Below are 19699 nucleotides of genomic sequence, written 5' to 3'. Positions count from 1 at the left end.
AACTCTTCAAAATACAGCAGCCCAATTGTTGTTTACAGCATGCTTGGGCTATTTTAAATTATGCTCTTTGGTATTTCTAATATTGCATGTCCAGTCCCCATGTTACATGCTTAATCTCATTGACCTACCAGACAGGAATCATATAGCCTAGCTGGATCTTCATTATCCAAATTCAAAGAAAGAACTGTATCAATCTGTGCTTAATCTATTGTTTTCATATCAGGCTGCTAAGTGGTGGACTCTATTACTTACAACCTTAAGAGAGAAATCACATTACAAACTGTTTCATAAACTCTTGAAACCTTTCCTGTTTCAGAAATTTGTTTTATTCAAAGAACGGGAGTTACATAATTTGTGTGACATATTGTTCAGTTCCTAGGTATTCCTAGCTCTTTTTTATTAGCTGACCTGAACCTTTTGGAGGTATATGCGGATATAAATGTCAAATGTAATGTAAAAAAAATGAAAAACTAGTAGGTAGATGTGGAAAGAGAGAGAGATAAAAGACTGAATGGTGAGGAGGGGTGAAATCTAAGTGGAGAAGCAGAAAAATAAACAGAAGAAAGCTAAAAGAGAAAGATCAATGTCAGAGAGGGATATAAAGGTGGAAGTGAATAAGACAGGAGAAGAAAGAAAAAATGGTAAATGGACAGAAGAACCCAGAAATAAGTTAAGACAGAGAAAAGCAGGGAAGCAAAAAAAAAAAAAAACAACAACCATAAAAACCCAGAAACTGAGACCATCAAACATATAAATGCCAAGTGACCGACTCACCTGCAAATGCGCAGTAGAGACTTCCCTCTGTCCCGCCCTCGCGTCAAGACGTGATGACGTCAGAGGGCGGAACAGAGAGGGGAAACGGACGCTGCCGTTGCCACTGGAGCCTGGAGATGAAGGAAGAACATCGCCAGCGCACCAACTTCAAACCCCCCCCAATCCCCGACGTCGTCACCGCCGCTCCCCTCCGTATCGGGCCCCCTGCACTGACATGACAGCGCCTCCCACCTCCATGTGGAAGCGCTGCAGGCAGCAGCAGAGTGATCTGCTGCTGCCTGCAGCGCTTTCACATGGAGGTGAGAGGCGCTCTCATGTCAGTGCAGGGGGCCTGGCACGGAGGGGGGAGGGAGCGGCGGAGAGGAGGGTAGCTGGACATGGGGGGAGGGCAGGGGGGAGAGAGCAAGGTTGCTGGACATGGGGAGAGAGCAGGGCAGAGAGCAAGGTTGCTGGACATGGGGAGAGAGCAGGGCAGAGAGCAGGGTTGCTGGACATGGGGGGAGAGCAGGGCAGAGAGCAGGGTTGCTGGACATGGGGGGAGGGCAGAGGAGAGAGCAGGGTGGGGGGGGAGGGCAGGGGAGAGAGGAGGGTTGCTGGACATGGAGGTGAGAATTACAAATCTTGCCCGTTTTAACGGGCTTAATGGCTAGTCATTATTATAAATATAAAAATGTCAAACAACAAAAATACAAAGAGTACGTTATTTTTAATTTATTAACTGCTTTGGGAAATGGATCTCTCTGTCATTTCTCTCTCCACTATCCATGGTTCTCTCTTTGCATCCTGCAGCTTGATTCCAGTTAAGAGGAGGGGAGGAGAGTGAAATTAATAGTGCAATGGTCCAGGCAGTCTTTAGACTACCTTTCCTTGTTACCAGTGCTTCTCTAAAAGCTGTCTAAACCACACAGAATACTGTAAAAATCTATGGTGTAGCAGATGGACCCAACAGATAACTTGAATTGTGTACAATATGACCTGCAGAGGCACTGTGTGCAGGAAGAATGTGTTACAGAACTGCTGGGTCTGTCATGCTGCCAACTGTGCTCCCCAATGTCAGTTATTCACTTTACTCCACCAATTTGGAAATGTCAGTAATCATGGGAAATGAACCCATATAAACCATGCTCTGATGCCTCTAATTTCAATGTTGTTCTTCACATCAAAGGCAAATTCTGTATGCATAGAGTCAACATCATTAGAATTTGTAGTGAGACTGAAATGTGTGGTCAAGTCAAAACCAAAATCTTTATAATACAAGATTTACTGTTGGACTCCAAACTAGATATACTTTGTATTACAGACTCATGGTTATCAAATACTAATGATTTTATAGCATATTGTCCTTCATTGCATTGACAAGAGGCAGGAATATTCTTGTTATTCCCAAGATTTTATGTCCTAGAAAGAGTTTTTAACATGCATTTTGCAAAACATTTTGGCACTGAGATTTTGAACTGTTGGCATGACACTTTCCATCTGGGACCACCTGTACCAACTTCAGTGAAATCTCGATTGTGCTATTTAGTTTTTTGTAAGTTTTTAAAAACGAATCTATTTAGAAAATATGTGCTTTCTGGTTAGACGTTGATGTTTTATCTTTCATTTTTTGTTAATTTACATATCTTATTGTCAAGCTCCAGTTTTGTAGACTGGTTCTATTTTGAATTGTAATCCACTCTGTACCTATTTTAAAGTGTTGAGGGGAATATAACACTAATATTAACATAACATTAACACTGGCAGCTTTTCTGGTTGACTGATTGTGTTAGGTAATTTTAGTCTTCATGTTGGCCAAGTTCCATTAGTCCCTACAGTATAAGAATTCATGTCAGTAATATCTGCATTTGAGTTTGTTCAGGTACTTCAAGTCTCCATGCATGATAAGGAATATACTCTAGATTTAGTATTTTTAATGAAATCTTTCTAATATTTACCACGTGGTATTTCTAAATATTCTGCTCCAAACATCCACAGCTGATTATTGTTTGTTAATTTTATTAAATGGACCTCAAAACTTCCCAGATTGGCTGTTCTATCTAGAACGCAATTTGCACAATATTTTCATAAGTGCGCTCAAGCTGTTTACTGAAAGTAGTTTTTATCACTGGTCCTATATTTACTATCAATATATTATCTCGAGGCCAGGTCTCTTATGTCAGTTGGAAAAAAAACTCTCATTTGGAGAAAAACCACTGACTCCTGCCCCCGAAATACAGCTTCACAATGCACTGAGCAGGATATTTTCTGCAACTGATTATGTCTTAGTTGTCTTTATATACGTTTTCATATACGTTTTCTCGCAGTGCTTAATCTTGACATTATCCAGCCTGCCTTTGTAATACAGCTTCCTATCTTGCTGGCTCTGTACTTTTAGCACCTGGTGCCCTGCCTCAAGAGAACACAGCTCAGCCAATCGCAAGATGCCAGAGTTGTAGCTCAAGCCACTGGCAGCGTATGTGAGTTGTTCTGCTCACATATGCTGTCAGCGCCAACAAGCCCAAGAACAAGCTACCCTCGAATTCAGAAAAATAAAAACCCCGCGAGTTCTAAAAAACTAAGCCCAAACTCGCGGGACAAAAGCGAGGTTGGCAACACTGGTTAAAATGTAAGCAAGCAAGGGCATGCTCACTCACATTGGGGGGGGGGGGGGGGGGCTAGTATACTGCAAATAGAGACCTAATACAGACATTAAACTCAGAAAACTGACCAAATATATTATTCAACCTTCTACCCTCTGGCCATTAATGTAAAATGTGTTACCTTCTGTTAGGAATCTTAACCTCCTGAGTCCTGAGCATATCTAGCAGGGCCCGCCTAAACATGTGGACACAAAATGTGTGCATAGGTTGCCAATGGGCTTAATCTGGCACTGCCCAGACCATGTATGACAAGTTTTTTGGGGTGGGGCAGCTGTAAGGGGGTAATCATGAGTTTGTGGGGTATTGTGTCAGCTGCAGATAAGGCAGCTTTTGGGAGTGAGATAGTTTGTGAAATAACGGGACACTGCTCCTCTGACCCTATTCCCACTCATCTACTCAACACTATCTCACCCACTGTCATCCCTTTCATCTGTCATACCCTCAATCTTTCACTTTCCACCGCGACTGTTCCCGATGCCTTCAAACATGCCGTAGTAACACCACTCCTAAAGAAACCATCATTGGACCCTACCTGTCCCTCCAACTATCGCCCCATCTCCCTCCTCCCTTTCCTATCCAAGATGCTTGAACGTGCTGTTCATCATCGTTGCCTCGACTTCCTATCATCTAAAGCAATTCTTGATCCACTTCAATCTGGCTTTCGCCCCCGTCATTCAACCGAAACGGCGCTTACTAAAGTCTCCAACGACCTGCTCCAGGCCAGATCCAAAGGGCTTTATTCTATCCTCATCCTTCTTGATCTGCTGCTTTTGACACAGTCGATCACAGCTTACTCCTCGATACGCTATCCTCGCTTGGTTTTCAAGGCTCTGTTCTTTCTTGGTTTTCTTCTTATCTCTCCAAACATACTTTTAGCGTATACTCTGGTGGATCCTCCTCCTCCTCTATCCCATTGTCAGTTGGTGTACCTCAGGGATCTGTCCTGGGACCTCTACTCTTCTCCATCTATACTTCTTCGCTTGGTACTCTGACCTCATCCCATGGTTTTCAGTATCATCTTTACGCCGACGACTCCCAGATCTACCTCTCTACACCAGAAATCTCAGCAGACATCCAGGCCAAAGTTTCAGCATGCCTGTCTGACATTGCTGCCTGGATGTTTCACTGCCATCTGAAGCTAAACATGACCAAGACTGAGCTTCTTATCTTTCCACCTAAACCGACCTCTCTTCTCCCCCCTTTCTCTATTTCTGTGTATAATACTCTCATCCTTCCCGTCTCATCAGCACGTAACCTTGGGGTCATCTTCGACTCCTCCCTCTCCTTCACTTCACATATTCAACAGACTGCTAAAACCTGTCATTTCTTCCTCTATAACATCATCAAAATTCGCCCTTTCCTTTCTGAGTATAGGAGTGTGGTAGCCGTGTTAGTCCACTCTTAAGGTTATCAATAGAAATCAAACAAAATAAAACATGGAAAAGAAAATAAGATGATACCTTTTTTATTGGACATAACTTAATACATTTCTTGATTAGCTTTCGAAGGTTGCCCTTCTTCGTCAGATCGGAAATAAGCAAATGTGCTAGCTGACAGTGTATATAAGTGAAAACATTCAAGCATTACTATGACAGTCTGACAGGGTGGGAGGATGAGGGTGTACAGTACAAGGAGAAAAAATCCACAGACAGAATCCCCCTTGTAGTGACATACAATCCAGAGCTGGAAAAACTGAGGAAAATCATAAGAGATCTACAACCTATACTCCAGGAGGATGAATTACTGAAAGAGATATTCCCATCCCCACTAGAACTGGCCTTCCGACAGCCACCCAACTTAAAACACAAGCTAATCAGAAGTAACTTCCATCACAGACTGAAAAGGAACAGAAGGGCACACGTCCCTGTAATTTATCCAGTTGCAAACTATGCCAAAATATTTCACAGGACCCCACAGTTATCCACAAAAGGAAAGATATTCAACATAAAGAGATCTTTCACTTGCTCATCTTCCAATGTGGTATATATCATTCAGTGTAAAAAATGTAACGAAGGATGCTATATTGGAGAAACAGGCCAGATGCTTAAGACAAGATTCAATTTACATAGACATCACATGAACAATACAGCCAGTAGGGCCCCCACCCCGGTGGGACAGCACTTCACAGAACCAGGACACTGTACCAGTGATTTCACAGTCAGAATACTGAAAGGTAACTTTAAAACCATACAAGAACGTAAGACCTTTGAAGTCAGAATGATTGAATATTTTAACACCCAACAGAAAGGACTTAACAAGGATCTGGGGTTCCTAGTCCATTATAAACCATAAAGCTGTATGTCTCTGTTGATCACCCCACCCCTCACCTATCCACACCCATCCTGTTAGAATATCAATGATATGCTTTGATGTCCCCATGCATACCTCCGACCCATCCCCATCCTCCCACCCTGTCAGACTGTCATAGTAATGCTTGAATGTTTTCACTTATATACACTGTCAGCTAGCACATTTGCTTATTTCCGATCTGACGAAGAAGGGCAACCTTCGAAAGCTAATCAAGAAATGTATTAAGTTATGTCCAATAAAAAAGGTATCATCTTATTTTCTTTTCCATGTTTTATTTTGTTTGATTTCTATTGATAACCTTTCTGAGTATGCAACCAGAACCCTCATCCACACTCTTACCACCTCCCGCTTAGACTACTGCAACTTGCTTCTCACAGGTCTCCCACTGAGCCATCTCTCTCCTCTTCAATCTGTTCAAAATTCTGCTGCACGACTAATATTCCACCAGTGTCGTTATGCTCATATTAGCCCTCTCCTCAAGTCACTTCATTGGCTCCCTATCCGTTTCCGCATTCAGTTCAAACTTCTCTTACTGACTTACAAATGCATTCACTCTGCAGCTCCTCAGTACATCTCCACTCTCATTTCTCCCTACACTCCTCCCTGGGAACTCCGTTCACTGGGCAAATCTCTCTTATCTGCACCCTTCTCCTCCACCGCTAACTCCAGACTCCGTTCCTTCTATCTTGCTGCACTGTATGCCTGGAATAAACTTCCTGAGCCAGTACTCCAAGCCTCACCTCTGGTCGTCTTCAAATCTAGGCTAAAAACCCACCTCTTTGATGCTGCTTTTAAGTCCTAAACCTAAACCTTCAACTGTCCCCTATCCTTGATATGTCCTGTCTGTCCTAACCCTTATCCCTTACTTGTCCTGTCTGTCATAATTAGATTGTAAGCTCTATTGAGCAGGGACTGTCCCTCCATGTTCAAGTGTGAAGCGCTGCGTACGTCTGGTAGCGCTATAGAAATGATAAGTAGTAGTAGTAGGGTTAGTTTTTTAAGGATGAGGCAGTTTACAGGACGGCAGAACAGTTGGGGGAGTAGGTTTATTTCCGTGTTGGTTTTTTAAATTTAGAGTGGGACAGTTTGGTGGTGGTGTGGCAGTTTCAGGAATATTTTTTGGGTGTTGTAGTATGCAGGGTAATGTGGCAGTTGCAGGGGTTAGCTTTTGTATGGGGGCAATTTCATGGAGTTGTATATGGGGATGAGGCAATTTGTGAAATAGTGTGGCTGTTAAGAACATAAGCGTTGCCATTCTGGGACAGACTAAACATCCATGAAGCCCAGCATCCTGTTCCCAACAGTGGCCAATCCAGGTCACAAGTACCTAGCAAAATCCCAAAACAGTACAATACATGTTATGCTGCTTATCCTAGAAATAAGCAATGGATTTTCCCCCAGCCCATCTTAATAATGGCTTATGGGATTTTCTTTTAGAAAGCTATTCTAACCTTTTTAAAACCCCGCTAAGCTAACTGCTTTAACCACATTCTCTGGCAACAAATTCCAGAGTTTAATTACATGTTCAGTAAAGAAATATTTCCTCTGATTTGTTTTAAATTTAATACTTTGTAACTTCGTTGCAAGCTGCCTAGACCGAGTATTTTTGGAAAGAGTGAACAAAGTGATTAACGTCTACCGGTTCCACTCCACTCATTATTTTATAGACCTCTATCATATCTCCCCTAAGTCGTAATTCTCCAAGCTGAAGAGCCATAGCCGCTTTAGCCTTTCCTCATAGGTAGTCGCCCCATCCCCCTGATCATTTTCATCGCCCTTTTCTAATTCCACTATATCTTTTTCAAGATGAGGTGACCAGAATTGTACACAGTATTTGAGGTGCAGTCACACCATGGAGCGATACAAAGGCATTGTAAAGTCCTCATTTTTGTTTTCCAATCCTTTCCTAATAATACCTAACATTCTATTTGCTTTCTTAGCTGCTGCACACAGTGAGAAGGGTTTCAACATATCGCCAACAATGACACCTAGATCCTTTTTCCTGGTTGGTGACTTCTAATGTGGAACCTTGTATCATGTAACTATAGTTTGGGTTCCTCTTTCCCACATAAAACACTTTGCACTTGCTCACACTAAAAGTCACCTGCCATTTGGATGCCCAGTCTCCCAGCCACGTAAGGTCCTCTTGTAATTTCACTTTGAATAACTTTGTGTCGTCAGCAAATTTAATTACTTCACTCGTCACTCTCAACTCTAGATCATTTATAAATACGTTAAAAAGCAGTGGTCCCTGCACAGTCCACTGTGGCACCCCACTATCTATCCATCTCTATTGAGAATGCTGACCATTTAACCCTACTCTCTGTTTGCTATCTTTTAACCATTTAACCATGATTTTTCAATTCTCTTAGTACTCTGGAATGAATACCACCCAGTCCTGGCAATTTGCTACTCTTCAATTTGTCAAATTGTCCATTACATCTCCCAGGTTTACAGTTTCTCTGGCATTTCTGGCACCGGTCATCTGTCCCAAATCTTCCTCAGTGAAGATTGAAGCAAAGAATTAATCTAATCCCTCCACTATGGCTTTTGTCATCCCTGATTGCCCCTTTTACCCCTCACTCATCTAGCGGTCCAACCGATTCTTTTGCCGGCGTCTTGCTTCTAACATACCTAAAAAAGTTTTTACTATGTGTTTTTGCCTTCAACGCAATCTTTTCTTCAAAATCTTTTTGCCTCCCTATCAGCGCTTTCCATTTGACTTGCCATTCCTCATGCAGTTTCTTATCATTTTCAGTCGGATCTTTCTTCCATTTTTTGAATGATTTTCTTTTAGCTCTAATAGCTTCCTTCACATCACTTTTTAATTATGCCGGCTGTCATTTGGTCTTCCTTCCTCCTTTTTTAATACAAGGAATATATTTGGCCTGGGCTTCCAAGATGGTATTTTTGAACAGCATCCACGTCTGATGTAAATTTTTGACCCTCGCAGCTGCTCCTTCTCTCACCGTTCTTCTCATTTTATCAAAGTCTCCTTTTTGAAAGTTAAACGCTAATGTATTGGATTTCCTGTGTGTATTTACTCACAAGACTATATCAAATCTGATCATATTATGATTGCTGTTATCAAGCGGCCCCAGAACCATTACCTCCTGCACCAGACCATGTGCTCCACTAAGGACTAGGTCTAGAATTTTTCCTTCTCTTGTTGGATCCTGTACCAGCTGCTCCATAAAGCAGTCCTTAATTTCGTCAGTGGATTTTACCTCCCTAGCATGCACTGATGTTACATTTACCCAGTCAATATCGGGGTAACTGAAATCACCCATTTTTACTGTGTTGCCCAGTTTGCTAGCCTCCCTAATTTCTGATAACATTTCTACATCTGTCTGTTCATCCTGGCTAGGTGGACGGTAGTACACTCCTATCACTGTCCTTTTCCCTTTTACACACGTAATTTCAATCCAGTTTCTCCTTTTTTTTTTTTTACAATGTTTTGAAATTTCTCCATTTTTTTTTTTACAATGTTTTGAAATTTCTATTATATGACTTTGTATTTCAAATTACTATGTAAGCCGCATTGAGCCTGCATTGTGTGGGAAAGTGCGGGATACAAATGTAATAAATAAAATAAATAAATAAATAAATAAATAAATAAATCCATAGGGATTCCAAGATGCATTTTGCTTCCTGCAGAATTTTCAGTCTCTTTGACTGAAGGCCCTACTTAAGATAAAAAGCTACCCCTCCACCAATTCGATCCACCCTATCACTACAGTATAATTTGTGCCCTGGTATGACAGTGTCCCACTGGTTATCCTCCTTCCACCAGGTCTCAGAGATGCCTTTATCTACTTTTTCATTTAGTGTAATATATTCTAACTCTCCCATCTTATTTCTTAGGCTTCTGGCATTCGCATATAGACATTTCAAACTATGTTTGTTGTTCCTATTTACATCTTGCTCATTAGCTGACAATGTTAATTTGCAATCTTTGTCTTATTTTTACTTAAGGTCACCTGACCTATGGTCTCTTTAGCAACCTCGCTATTGGGATACCCTATCTTCCCTGTTTTAGTCATATCTTTGAAAGAAACCTTGTTCCGAACCATGCGTTTTTGAACAACTGTCGGCCTTCCCCTGGGTTCTAGTTTAAAAGCTGCTCTAGCTCCCCTTTAGGTATTCTTAGGCCAGTTTTGCAGAGCCTTCAAAATAGCATTTTTTTAGTTCATTTGGTGTGACATAAAGCCCAGGCTATTGAGGAAAATCTTGTTTCAGGACCTCAAGCTAGGGTGGGGGGCTGGGAGTCCCGGATCTGTGGATCTGTTAACGTGCTGCCCAGATCAGGGCCGCATTTGAATGGCTCCAGAATCATGACTACAAACTTTGGGTGTAACATAGAGCAATCTCAAGTGGGTTCTGTTCCCCTGGGGGATTTGATGCGACTCCCTAGATGATGTCACTCTCTCCAGGGAGATATTTCACCTATCATTTTTCACACTTCTTGTATTTGGGATAATATGAGCTCCCAGCCTGACTTTCAGCTCTCGTTACATACCTATCTGTCACAATCCCTTGTTTTTCCCTGGGTTGGGGCCGTCGCCTTATGGTCTCTGGCACTGACACAGTTTAGCTCACTGGGGGCAGCTGTATGATGATAATAATTTGATCCCCTTTTCTACATTGCCAATTGAAACATATAAACCTCTTAATGAAACAGACTATTGGTCTGAATTTTCCACTGTCACTGAGACCCAGCTGGAAAAGATAATGGCTGGAATTAATAATTCATTTTGCAAACTAGATATTATCTATACCACAGTAGTGAAAGCATTAAAAAGTTCTTTTTTTTTTTTACATTGATGAATAAATCTCTCAAGGAGGGGATAATGCCCCCTGATATGAAAGTAGCTGCTGTCTTTCTGCTTAATAGGACCATTCTGGACCTACACAAGGATCAGATTACTAGGGTGCATCATTTGCTGCATGAGGCCAAGCTGGCATTGGCTGCTGCTTGGAAGGACCAGGGAGTTGCATCTCTTTTTGTTTGGAGGCTTAAGTTGCATCATGTATATAGAATAGAAAAATTAACAGTTGAAAGACTTAAAACTGTTGGTAAATGGAGGCACAGCTTGAGTAAGGTGTACAATTTGAGCTTTCTTGGGTGATAAAGAGTTTTTTTTCTTCTCTTTTTGACTTGGCACTTGGGATACACCATTTTGTGGTTTTTCTCCCACTTTACTTTGATAGTTCCCCCTTTTTTTTCAATTAGGAATTTGTGTTGGGAATAAACAAGATAAAAATTGAGAAGTCTATCAGAGATAAGCAATCTCGTTTTTACTTATGTGTTGCTATGGTTTATTGTGCTTGCCTTTGCTCTGTATATTTATTTTGTACACCTTAATAAAGGCTTCTGATTACAATTAAAAAAGAAAGATTACTGTTCTGCTTCTGAAAAAAATGAGTTCTACACTTTAGCATTTAACATCCACAATGAATTCTGCAATCTAAGTAGCTCAAAATATCTGCCAAGCTTCCTTTTTCAAGACTGGGGATGAAATTGTTTGAAGTGTTTTTGTGCTTTTTTTTGTTTGTTTTTGGGTGATTCAAACTAACCTCAGAATCTTCACACTGATGTTGGAAAGGTACCATGCTGCTCATTACGGCGGTTCCCAGGACTGACAGCAGAGCCATCTTGTGATCTGACACCCTGGTCTTCTGCCATATAACAGCCTGAAATATGATGGCACAGAGTCAAAACCTTAATATTAAATTTAGATTTGTTGAACTCGAGTCATCTGCAGCATTATGTGCTCCTAAACATTTCTGCAACTGCCTTTGAATGTGTGACATTCCATAGCACATGACCTGAATTTGTGTAAATTCAGAGCACTTTAAGATCTGCATACTATTTAAGAGACATGGCATTTTGTCAGAAACTGCTTATATTTCCTTTCACACTCCTATCTCAACCCTTGAATGTAAACTACAGCCTTTTCCTTCACATTTGATTCTAACATACCTTTGAAATTCTCAGCTAAATTTCTCTGCACAACTAAATTAGCATATCATCTGCAAGATGTGCAACAGAAAGAACATCCAACGTATCTGTACATACAAAATCCCAGCAACTGTTGCATTTGACACACTGTGCTACAGTGTGGATTTCACATATGGGAATGGAGATTCTTCTCAATTTACCAGATGTATCACCCATGTCAGCTCACATGTATGCACACTGGATTAACCCAGCACAAATGCAGCCACCCCACTGTTAAATATGGACTTTATAAGAGCTGCTAAGGAACTATGGGGCACAACTGTCACTTTTAAGTTGCAGGATCAGCTCTCCTAGATGATGAGGAAAATACTCCATTATCAATATCTGCAGTTACCCACATCTTTATGTTTCCTTCAGTAACATAAGCCTGGAAATCCAATACAGTAATTATAAACTGCAAAGGCCAGTTATATCTACTACTAAAGTTCAGTAAGTTTCCATTTACAGATATTATGTGAAAACACACCAGACTTGGCGCTACCAAAACGTCCCCACATATCAAAGGTAAAACCAGTTTCATAACCGGGTAGGAATTGCGCCCCCCCCCCCCCCCCCAAAAAAAAAGTTTGCTTTCGATCATTAATCACAGACTAAATACACTTACAGTTGCAATAAATGACCAGGTCTGTTTACATATTGATAATAAAAATACCAAAATAATCAGTAAATCAAATATAGTCCAAATACAACTTCAACTCCCTTTGGGAGAAATTATGTCAACCTCAATTTTCTTTCCATTAGTCCTTATGGATTATTCTATAACATGTGGATAGTTATGTCCATCAACCAGCAGGTGGAGACAGAACTGAAAATTGAGCCGACATCTCTCTTGGCATCCAGTCCAGCTCCTCAGTATTTACGTAAACAAACAGTAAGGAGAAATTCAGATAAACACAATAACCTTAAACAACTTGCTAACCTAACACTAACCAGATGAGCAAACGTGTGGACTGCTCTCATCTCTGTTGGACAACTAGTAGAGAACAAGAGATATGCAGGAAGCACCATATAAGGTGACAGTCATTATTTGCCCCATTACTTCGCACCGACTAAACATCTCAGAAACCTCGGGCAGGCCTCTAGAATAGTGGTCAACCCTAATGGAAAGAAAATTGCTCCTTCAATTACATCGCTTCCAACTACTGGAAACAGGATAATGGCTTGATGGACCTTCAGTCTGTCCCAGTATGGCAATACTTTACTTATATTCCAGAACCTGTGGGATGTTCAAAAGCAATCCCTAGAGTGGGTGGGATCCTAGCGCTGCCGCCCTGACTAAAGCCTCAGAACTGGCATCCGAGCATGTTGCAACATCCACCCTGTAGTGCTTGGCAAATGTATGCTGTGTCGACCACATTGCCTCCTTGCAAATATCCACCGGAGGTAGTAAGTCTCTGCCAAGAATGAGCCCGCAAAGCCTGAGTAGCCTGCTTCCCCACAGGCAAATAAGCTGACACGATAGTCTCCTTCAGCCATCTAGCAACTGTGGACTTGGAAGACATGAGTCCAAGCTTCTGTCGACCAAAAAGCAAACAGTGTGTCCAATTTACAAAAATCATTTGCGACTTCCAGATATCTAATAAGGACTCTACGTGCATCAAGCAGCTTCAAGGAAGAACAATGAGCCTCTTCGTTCTCTCTGCAAAAGGACAGAAGCTCCATCGATTGGTTAAGATGAAATGCTAATACTACTTTCAGAAGAAATTAAGGAACCATGTGCAGTGAGACCCCTGCCTCTGAAAAGCGAAGAAAAGGATATTGACAAGAGCCTGAAGCTCCAAAACACTAAGTGCCGATGCAACAGCCGCCAAGAATGCTGTCTTTACCGTAAGATCTGTCAAGGAGGCCCTCCAAAATGGCTCAAAAGGAAGCTTATGAAGACCCCAAAGGACTAAATTACGGGAGGCCGCAATTAGCCCGCTTCCCAAAAGAACTGAATAATATACGGGTAAGCTGCAAGAGACATCTTCTGTAGTCAAGCCCAGAAGCAGACCAAAGTCGCAACCTGAACTTTTAGAGGACCCAAAGCCAATCTTTTCTGAAGGCCTGCCCAGAGAAACGCTAGGATGTGTGCCATCTGAGCAGAGAAGGGAGATAGTCCGTGCAAACCAGTCCTCGAACATCCTCCACATCCTTGCATACACCATGGATGTAGAGCATTTCCGAGCCTGAAGCAAGCTAGCAATAACCAAATCAGAAAGCCCAGAGCAGACACTGCCAAGAGCACTGTCACTTTAAACCTTTGAGGCAGTGCCCCCACCGAACATGTGCGGGTGCCTTCCTGTCTGACACTTGAGGGGACCTGCAGTACAGTAATAAAACTAAGATGACAACTCCAAGGAGAGGTGGGAGGGATGTGAGAATATATGCCTGCTGTCCTCACAGAACACCTGCTACAGGTAAGTAACTTAGCCTTCTCAAAGGAGAAGCAGACATAATACTCACACATGTGGAACACACTAACTACCAGGCTCACAAGATGAATGAATTTTTTGGTAACTAAGTAGATAGTGAGTCTGGTGGAAAAATAAGGGCCAGAGGGTAGAATTGACTTTTAAGTAGTAAAAATATTCTGCAGGACTGCTTGTCCAAACCAGCTATCCTGCCTAGAATGCTGCTCCAGACAGTAGTGAGCAGTGAAGGTGTGGACAGAAGGCCATGTATCCGCCTTTCAAATGTCTTCAATGGAGGCAGAGCAAAAATGAGCTACTGAAGCCGCCATGGCTCATACATTGTGAGCAGTGACCTGGCAATGAAGGATCAGCCCAGCTTGAGTATACGCATAGGAGACAGTCAGCCAACCAAGTAAATATACTATGTTTGGACAGTCAGCCAAACAAGTAGATATACTATGTTTGGTAAGGGGTATCCCTAATCTGTTAGGATTAAAGGATTCAAAAAGCTGGAGGACTATCTGTGAGGTTGTGTACGCTCTAGATAATATGTTAGAGCAGGCCTCAACATATTTTCATTAAATCTAGGAGCCAGCGTCTAAGAACTTTATTGCGTCTCCTTCCTCACCCTTCCAACATTGTCTCCAGTGAAGTTTTTTTTATTGGGGGGAGGGGTGAGAGGGTTGGAATCCTCTCTCAGATTAGCAGTAGCTGTTTTAGAAATTGACTAAAGTTTTGTTGCCCACAGACACAAAACAGGGGAGAGGGTAAAACCTAAGTAAATCAGTTCCTCAAGGTATCTCTGATAATTATTGCAGAAGTCAATAGTCTCCCTTCCCAAAGCTGCTGTTAGCTGTGTGACAGCACTCTCTAGTCTACAGTGGTGAAGCAAAGAGGCAATTGCCTCTTTGTTTCATCTATCACCATAGGCTAGGTCCCCCATCAGCTTCTCTTATATACCACCTCTCCCAGACTTCACCCAGTCTGTCTGTTTCTCTCATACACCCCCCCCCCCAACAGCACCTTCACTGTCTCTCTCTCTCTCTCTCTCATAGCCCCCAACCCCCCTCAGCCTTCACCCAGTCTGGCTCTCTCATTCCCCTCCCTACCTCTCAGTCTCCAGCCAATCTCTTTCATGCCCCCCCCCCTCCCCAGCCTTCTCCAGTCTCTCTCTGACCCCCTCCCCAGCCCTTCTCTCTCTCTTTGTGCCCCCCCTATAGCCATTACTCACACTGCTGCCTCAAACTCCTTCTCTCCCCTGCACAGTAATTGGGCTCTGCAGATATCTGAGCAGCGCAGTGCAGAAAGTTGTGAAGTCTTGCGGTTTTAAGTCCCGCAAGAATTTTCCAACTTCCTGCACCGCGCATCTCAAGTAACTGCAGAGCCCAATTAACATGCAGAAGGAGAGAAGGAGATTGAGGTAGCGCTGAGGAGGGGGAAAAAGAAAATCACATTGAAGGTATGAAATTTTTAAGCGCCAGGATGAAATTTCTAGGCGCTAGCCAACCTGGCGCCCGGGATTTGTCAAACCCTGCACTAGAACACACTTGTCGTCTAACGTATCCAGTGCTGCTTCTCCAGGATGGGTTTGTGGCTTAGGGAAGAAGACAGGAAGTACAATGGCCTCATTGAGAAGAAACTCCAATACTACTTTAGGGAGGAATTTTGGGTGTGTTCGGAGGACAACCCTGTTATGGTAGTGGGTCTGATACTAGGACTTGAAGTTCACTCTTCTGACAGAAATAAGAGCTCTTAAGAACACTACCTTATAAATGAGGAAAATTAGAGAACAGGAATGAAGTGGTTCAAAAGGAGGTTTCAAGAGACCTGCGAGGATAATATTGAGATTGCAAACCACAGGGGGTGGATTGATAGGAGGTTTGGTAAGAAATAAACCTTTCATGAGTCTTACTATCAAGGGATGAAAAGAAACTGCTTTATTCTCAATCTTGAAATGAAATGCACTAATGGCACTCAAATATACTCTGACAGAGTTAGTTTTGAGGCCAGAATCTGAAAGATGAAGGAGATATTCCATAAGGGTAGTAAGAGAGCTCCTAGTAGGGTTGAGTGATCTAGCAGCACACCAGAGGGAAATACTTTGCACTTGTAATGTAACATCTCTGCATAGGTTGTTTACTAGCGACTAGGAGTATTCTAGAGACTCCTTCAGGAATGTTTAAGGAATCTATGTCATCAGGAACCAAGCCATCGGGGCTAGAGAGCAAGGTCTGGATGGAGGAGAGACCCCTCGTTCTGTGTTATTAGGGTTGAAAATGGATCTAACCTCAATGGTTCCTTGAATGATAATTCTAGAAGAGGGAACCAGATTTGAAGTGGCCATTAGGAAGCAATTAGAATCATGGTCTCTTGGTCTTGATGCACTTTGAGAAGTGTTTTCCCTATGAGAGATAATGGGGGAATTACCTAGTCGAGGATGTAGTCTTAGAAGGTTTTGAGAGCATTCCAGATCACTCACAATTCCAGGACGTTGATATAATGTCATTTATCCTGTGGAAACCAAGAACCCTGTGTGTGGAGACCATTGAGGAGAGAATCTCAACCTACCATGGAGGCATCTGTAGCGAGGACGTTGTTATGCAGATGGGGCTCAAAATGGAAGACCCCCATGTGAGATTCTGGGACACTATTCACCACTGTAGAGAGCTGCATAGCTGTGGAGTGAGTAATACTGTCTGAAAGTAATCCCATGGCTTGGGACCACTGAGAAGAGAGTGTCCACTGAAGAATGCAGAAATGGAATTAAGCTAATGGTGTTACATAGACTGTTGAGGGCATGTGACCAAGTAGGCGGAGCGTCTGATGAGTAAATACTTGAGTGGATTTGAACACCTGAGTGGAGAGGTGCAGTATATTCCCTCTCGATTGAGGAAAAAAGGCTCAGCCCCAAGTAGTATCGAGGAGGGCCCTTATAAATTCTAAGGTCTGAACTGGTTGAAAATATGATTTCGGATAACTAATCACAAACCTGAGGAGTTCTAGGAGCCTGATGGAGGATAGAACAGAGGTGTGTGCCAACTACTGGAAGGCTGCCTTGACTAACCAGTCGTCTAGGTAGGGGAAGACATATATGCAGCACTTGCGGACTGTAGCAGCCACCACTACAGGCACTTCATGAAAACTCAAGGAAGACCTTAGGAAATTGGAAGACGAGGCATCCAAATGGCCGATGAAATTTAATGTGGACAAATGCAAGGTGATGCACATTGGAAAATGTTCTACTCAATGTGGGAACTCAAACGCGTGAAACAATTCTTCCCAGGAGAGACTTTCCACAACCTGATACAATCAATGGTAATAATCCAACTAGATTACTGCTATGGATTCTATTGCAGGATGCAAAGAACAAACTTTAAAGAAACTTCAGACCGCTCAAAAGACGGCAGCTAGGCTTATATTTGGAAAAACTCGATTTGAAAGTGCAAAACCCCTCCGCAAAAAACTACACTGGCTCCCAATCAAGGAATGCATTGCATTCAAGATCTGCACAATCATTCACAAAATCATCCACAGCAAAGCACCCGGATATATGACTGACCTTATTGACCTACCAACCAGAAATACATCCAAATTAACATGAACATATCTAAATCTACAATACCCAAGCTGTAAAAGACAAATACAAATCTACCTACGCATTCAGCTTTTCTTACATAAGACAAAACTGTGGAACGAGCTATCAAGTGCTTTGAAAAAGACGCACGACTACCTAGACTTCCGGAAAACTCTAAAAAAAAAACCACCCTGTTCAAAAAGGCATACCCCACCGATCCAACTTAAATGCCTGATCTCATCTACACAAGAAAATCAAAGCACATAATGAACATAACACAACTCTTCCGCTCTATGATCCCTAATGTGACTTCTGCCACATGGACTATCTTACCTCAAACCGTATTGTAGTTGTTCACACCGGAATCACCAAACACCTCTCCGGTACTATGTAAGCCACAGTGAGCCTACAAATAGGTGGGAAAATGTGGGGTACAAATGTAACAAATAATAATAATAATAATTGGAAAGAATAATCTAAATCAGTTACCTAATCCTATGATCCACCATGGGGGGACAGCACTTGAAACAGATCTAGGTGTTGTTGCAGGTAATACACTGAAATCTTCTGTTCAGTGTGTGGCAGCAGCCAGAAAAGCAAACAAGCTGGTAGGAATTATTAGGAAAGGGATGGTGAATAAGACCAAAAATACTACAATGCCTCTGTATCGCTCCATGGTGCAATAGCACCTTGAGTACTGCATTCAGTTCTGGTTGCCATATCTCAAAAAAGATATAGCGGAATTAGAAAAGGTTCAAAGAAGAGCGACCAAAATTATAAACGGGATAGAACTCCTCTCATATGAGGAGAGGTTAAAGAGGTTAGGGCTTTTCAGCTTGGAAAAGAAACGGATGAGGGAAGATATGATTGAGGTCTACAAAATCCTGAGTGGTGTACAACAAATAGAAGTAAATCAAATTTTCTTCCTAACACTCCCAATACCCATGATGTCAAAAACTATTTTATTTATTTATGGTTCATTTGTATCCCACATATGCAGGCACAATGTGGCTTACAGAAAAATTAGGAAAATTTACAATTTAAGAAAATATTGTAAAGTTGACAAAGAATAGACAAGGGGAGCAGTAGCCAACAATGGAGAACTAAGCAAGTTGGGGGATCGTGATGGGAATATCAATCAGCTGAGTAACTAGGGGAGTACATTTTAACAAAGAAGTAAATTTTCAGCAATTTCTTGAAGAGGATGTGGTCCATTTGCGTTTTGAGGTGCTGCGGAAGAGCATTCCAGTATTTAGGAAAGAAGAGGTGAAAATCATCTTATATTTGACGCCCTTGCAGTTTGGAAGTGTAGTTGGAGATATGACCGTGCTGCAGGCGTGGTATTCCTTGGTGGAAGATCAATCAGGTTGAGCATATAGTCCAGAGCAAGACCATAGATGATTTTGTGGGTTAAGGAGCAGATTTTAAAAATAATACGTTCCTTTACAGGCAGCCAATGTAGGTTGTAGTGCAGAGGCTCAGCATGTGCAAATCGTCGTTTTCCCAGAATCAGTCTCGCGGCAGTGTTCTGGACCATCTGGAACTTTTTCAATAAAGAGACCTTGCAGCATAAATCCCACTGCAATAATCTAGGTGGGCTAGGACTAACCAATGCACAAGGGTATGGAACAGCTCTCTGGTAAGGAAATACCTTATGTGCCGGAGCCTCCACATAGCATTAAACATTCTTTTGGAGACCAAATGCACATGATTGTCTAACTGTAGGTGCATGTCCAGATTCACTCCTAAAAGCCGCAGACTGTTGGAACTTGGAAGAACATAATCCTTAACGGGAAGCATTTGGTTATGGGTGGACAAGAGTATGAGTTTTTTCCTTGTTTAGTTTAAATCGGAACACCTGAGCCCAGTGTTCAATAGTGGAGAAGCTAGCTTCAATGAGATTAGCGATTTCAGATATGGTGGTATGAAAGGGGATGTAGATGGTAATATCGTCGGCATAGATGAATGGATTTAGGTCTAATTCTGC

General features: G+C 42.1%; 1 protein-coding gene across 9 annotated transcripts in view; it reads right to left on the bottom strand.

Moving 5' to 3' along the window:
• Positions 1-19699, bottom strand: part of PMS1 (PMS1 homolog 1, mismatch repair system component) — a 227822-nt gene that overhangs the window by 119481 nt on the left and 88642 nt on the right. For 7 of the 9 annotated variants that reach the window (XR_003942805.1, XR_003942806.1, XR_003942807.1 and 4 more), the window contains one exon: positions 11301-11417. The exons of the other annotated variants lie outside the window; for them this stretch is intronic. Coding sequence is in view for 4 of the 7 variants with exons in the window: in XM_030209409.1 (XP_030065269.1) it covers positions 11301-11417 (117 nt within the window). In the remaining 3 variants the exon portion in view is untranslated. The remainder of the gene's footprint in view (positions 1-11300; positions 11418-19699) is intronic. 9 annotated transcript variants of the gene reach the window in all.

The sequence above is a fragment of the Microcaecilia unicolor genome, chromosome 7 (genome assembly GCF_901765095.1).
Source record: "Microcaecilia unicolor chromosome 7, aMicUni1.1, whole genome shotgun sequence".
Taxonomy (NCBI): Eukaryota; Metazoa; Chordata; class Amphibia; order Gymnophiona; family Siphonopidae; genus Microcaecilia; species Microcaecilia unicolor.
Note: the sequence above shows the minus strand (reverse complement) of the source record. Positions and strands in the feature narration are given on the sequence as shown.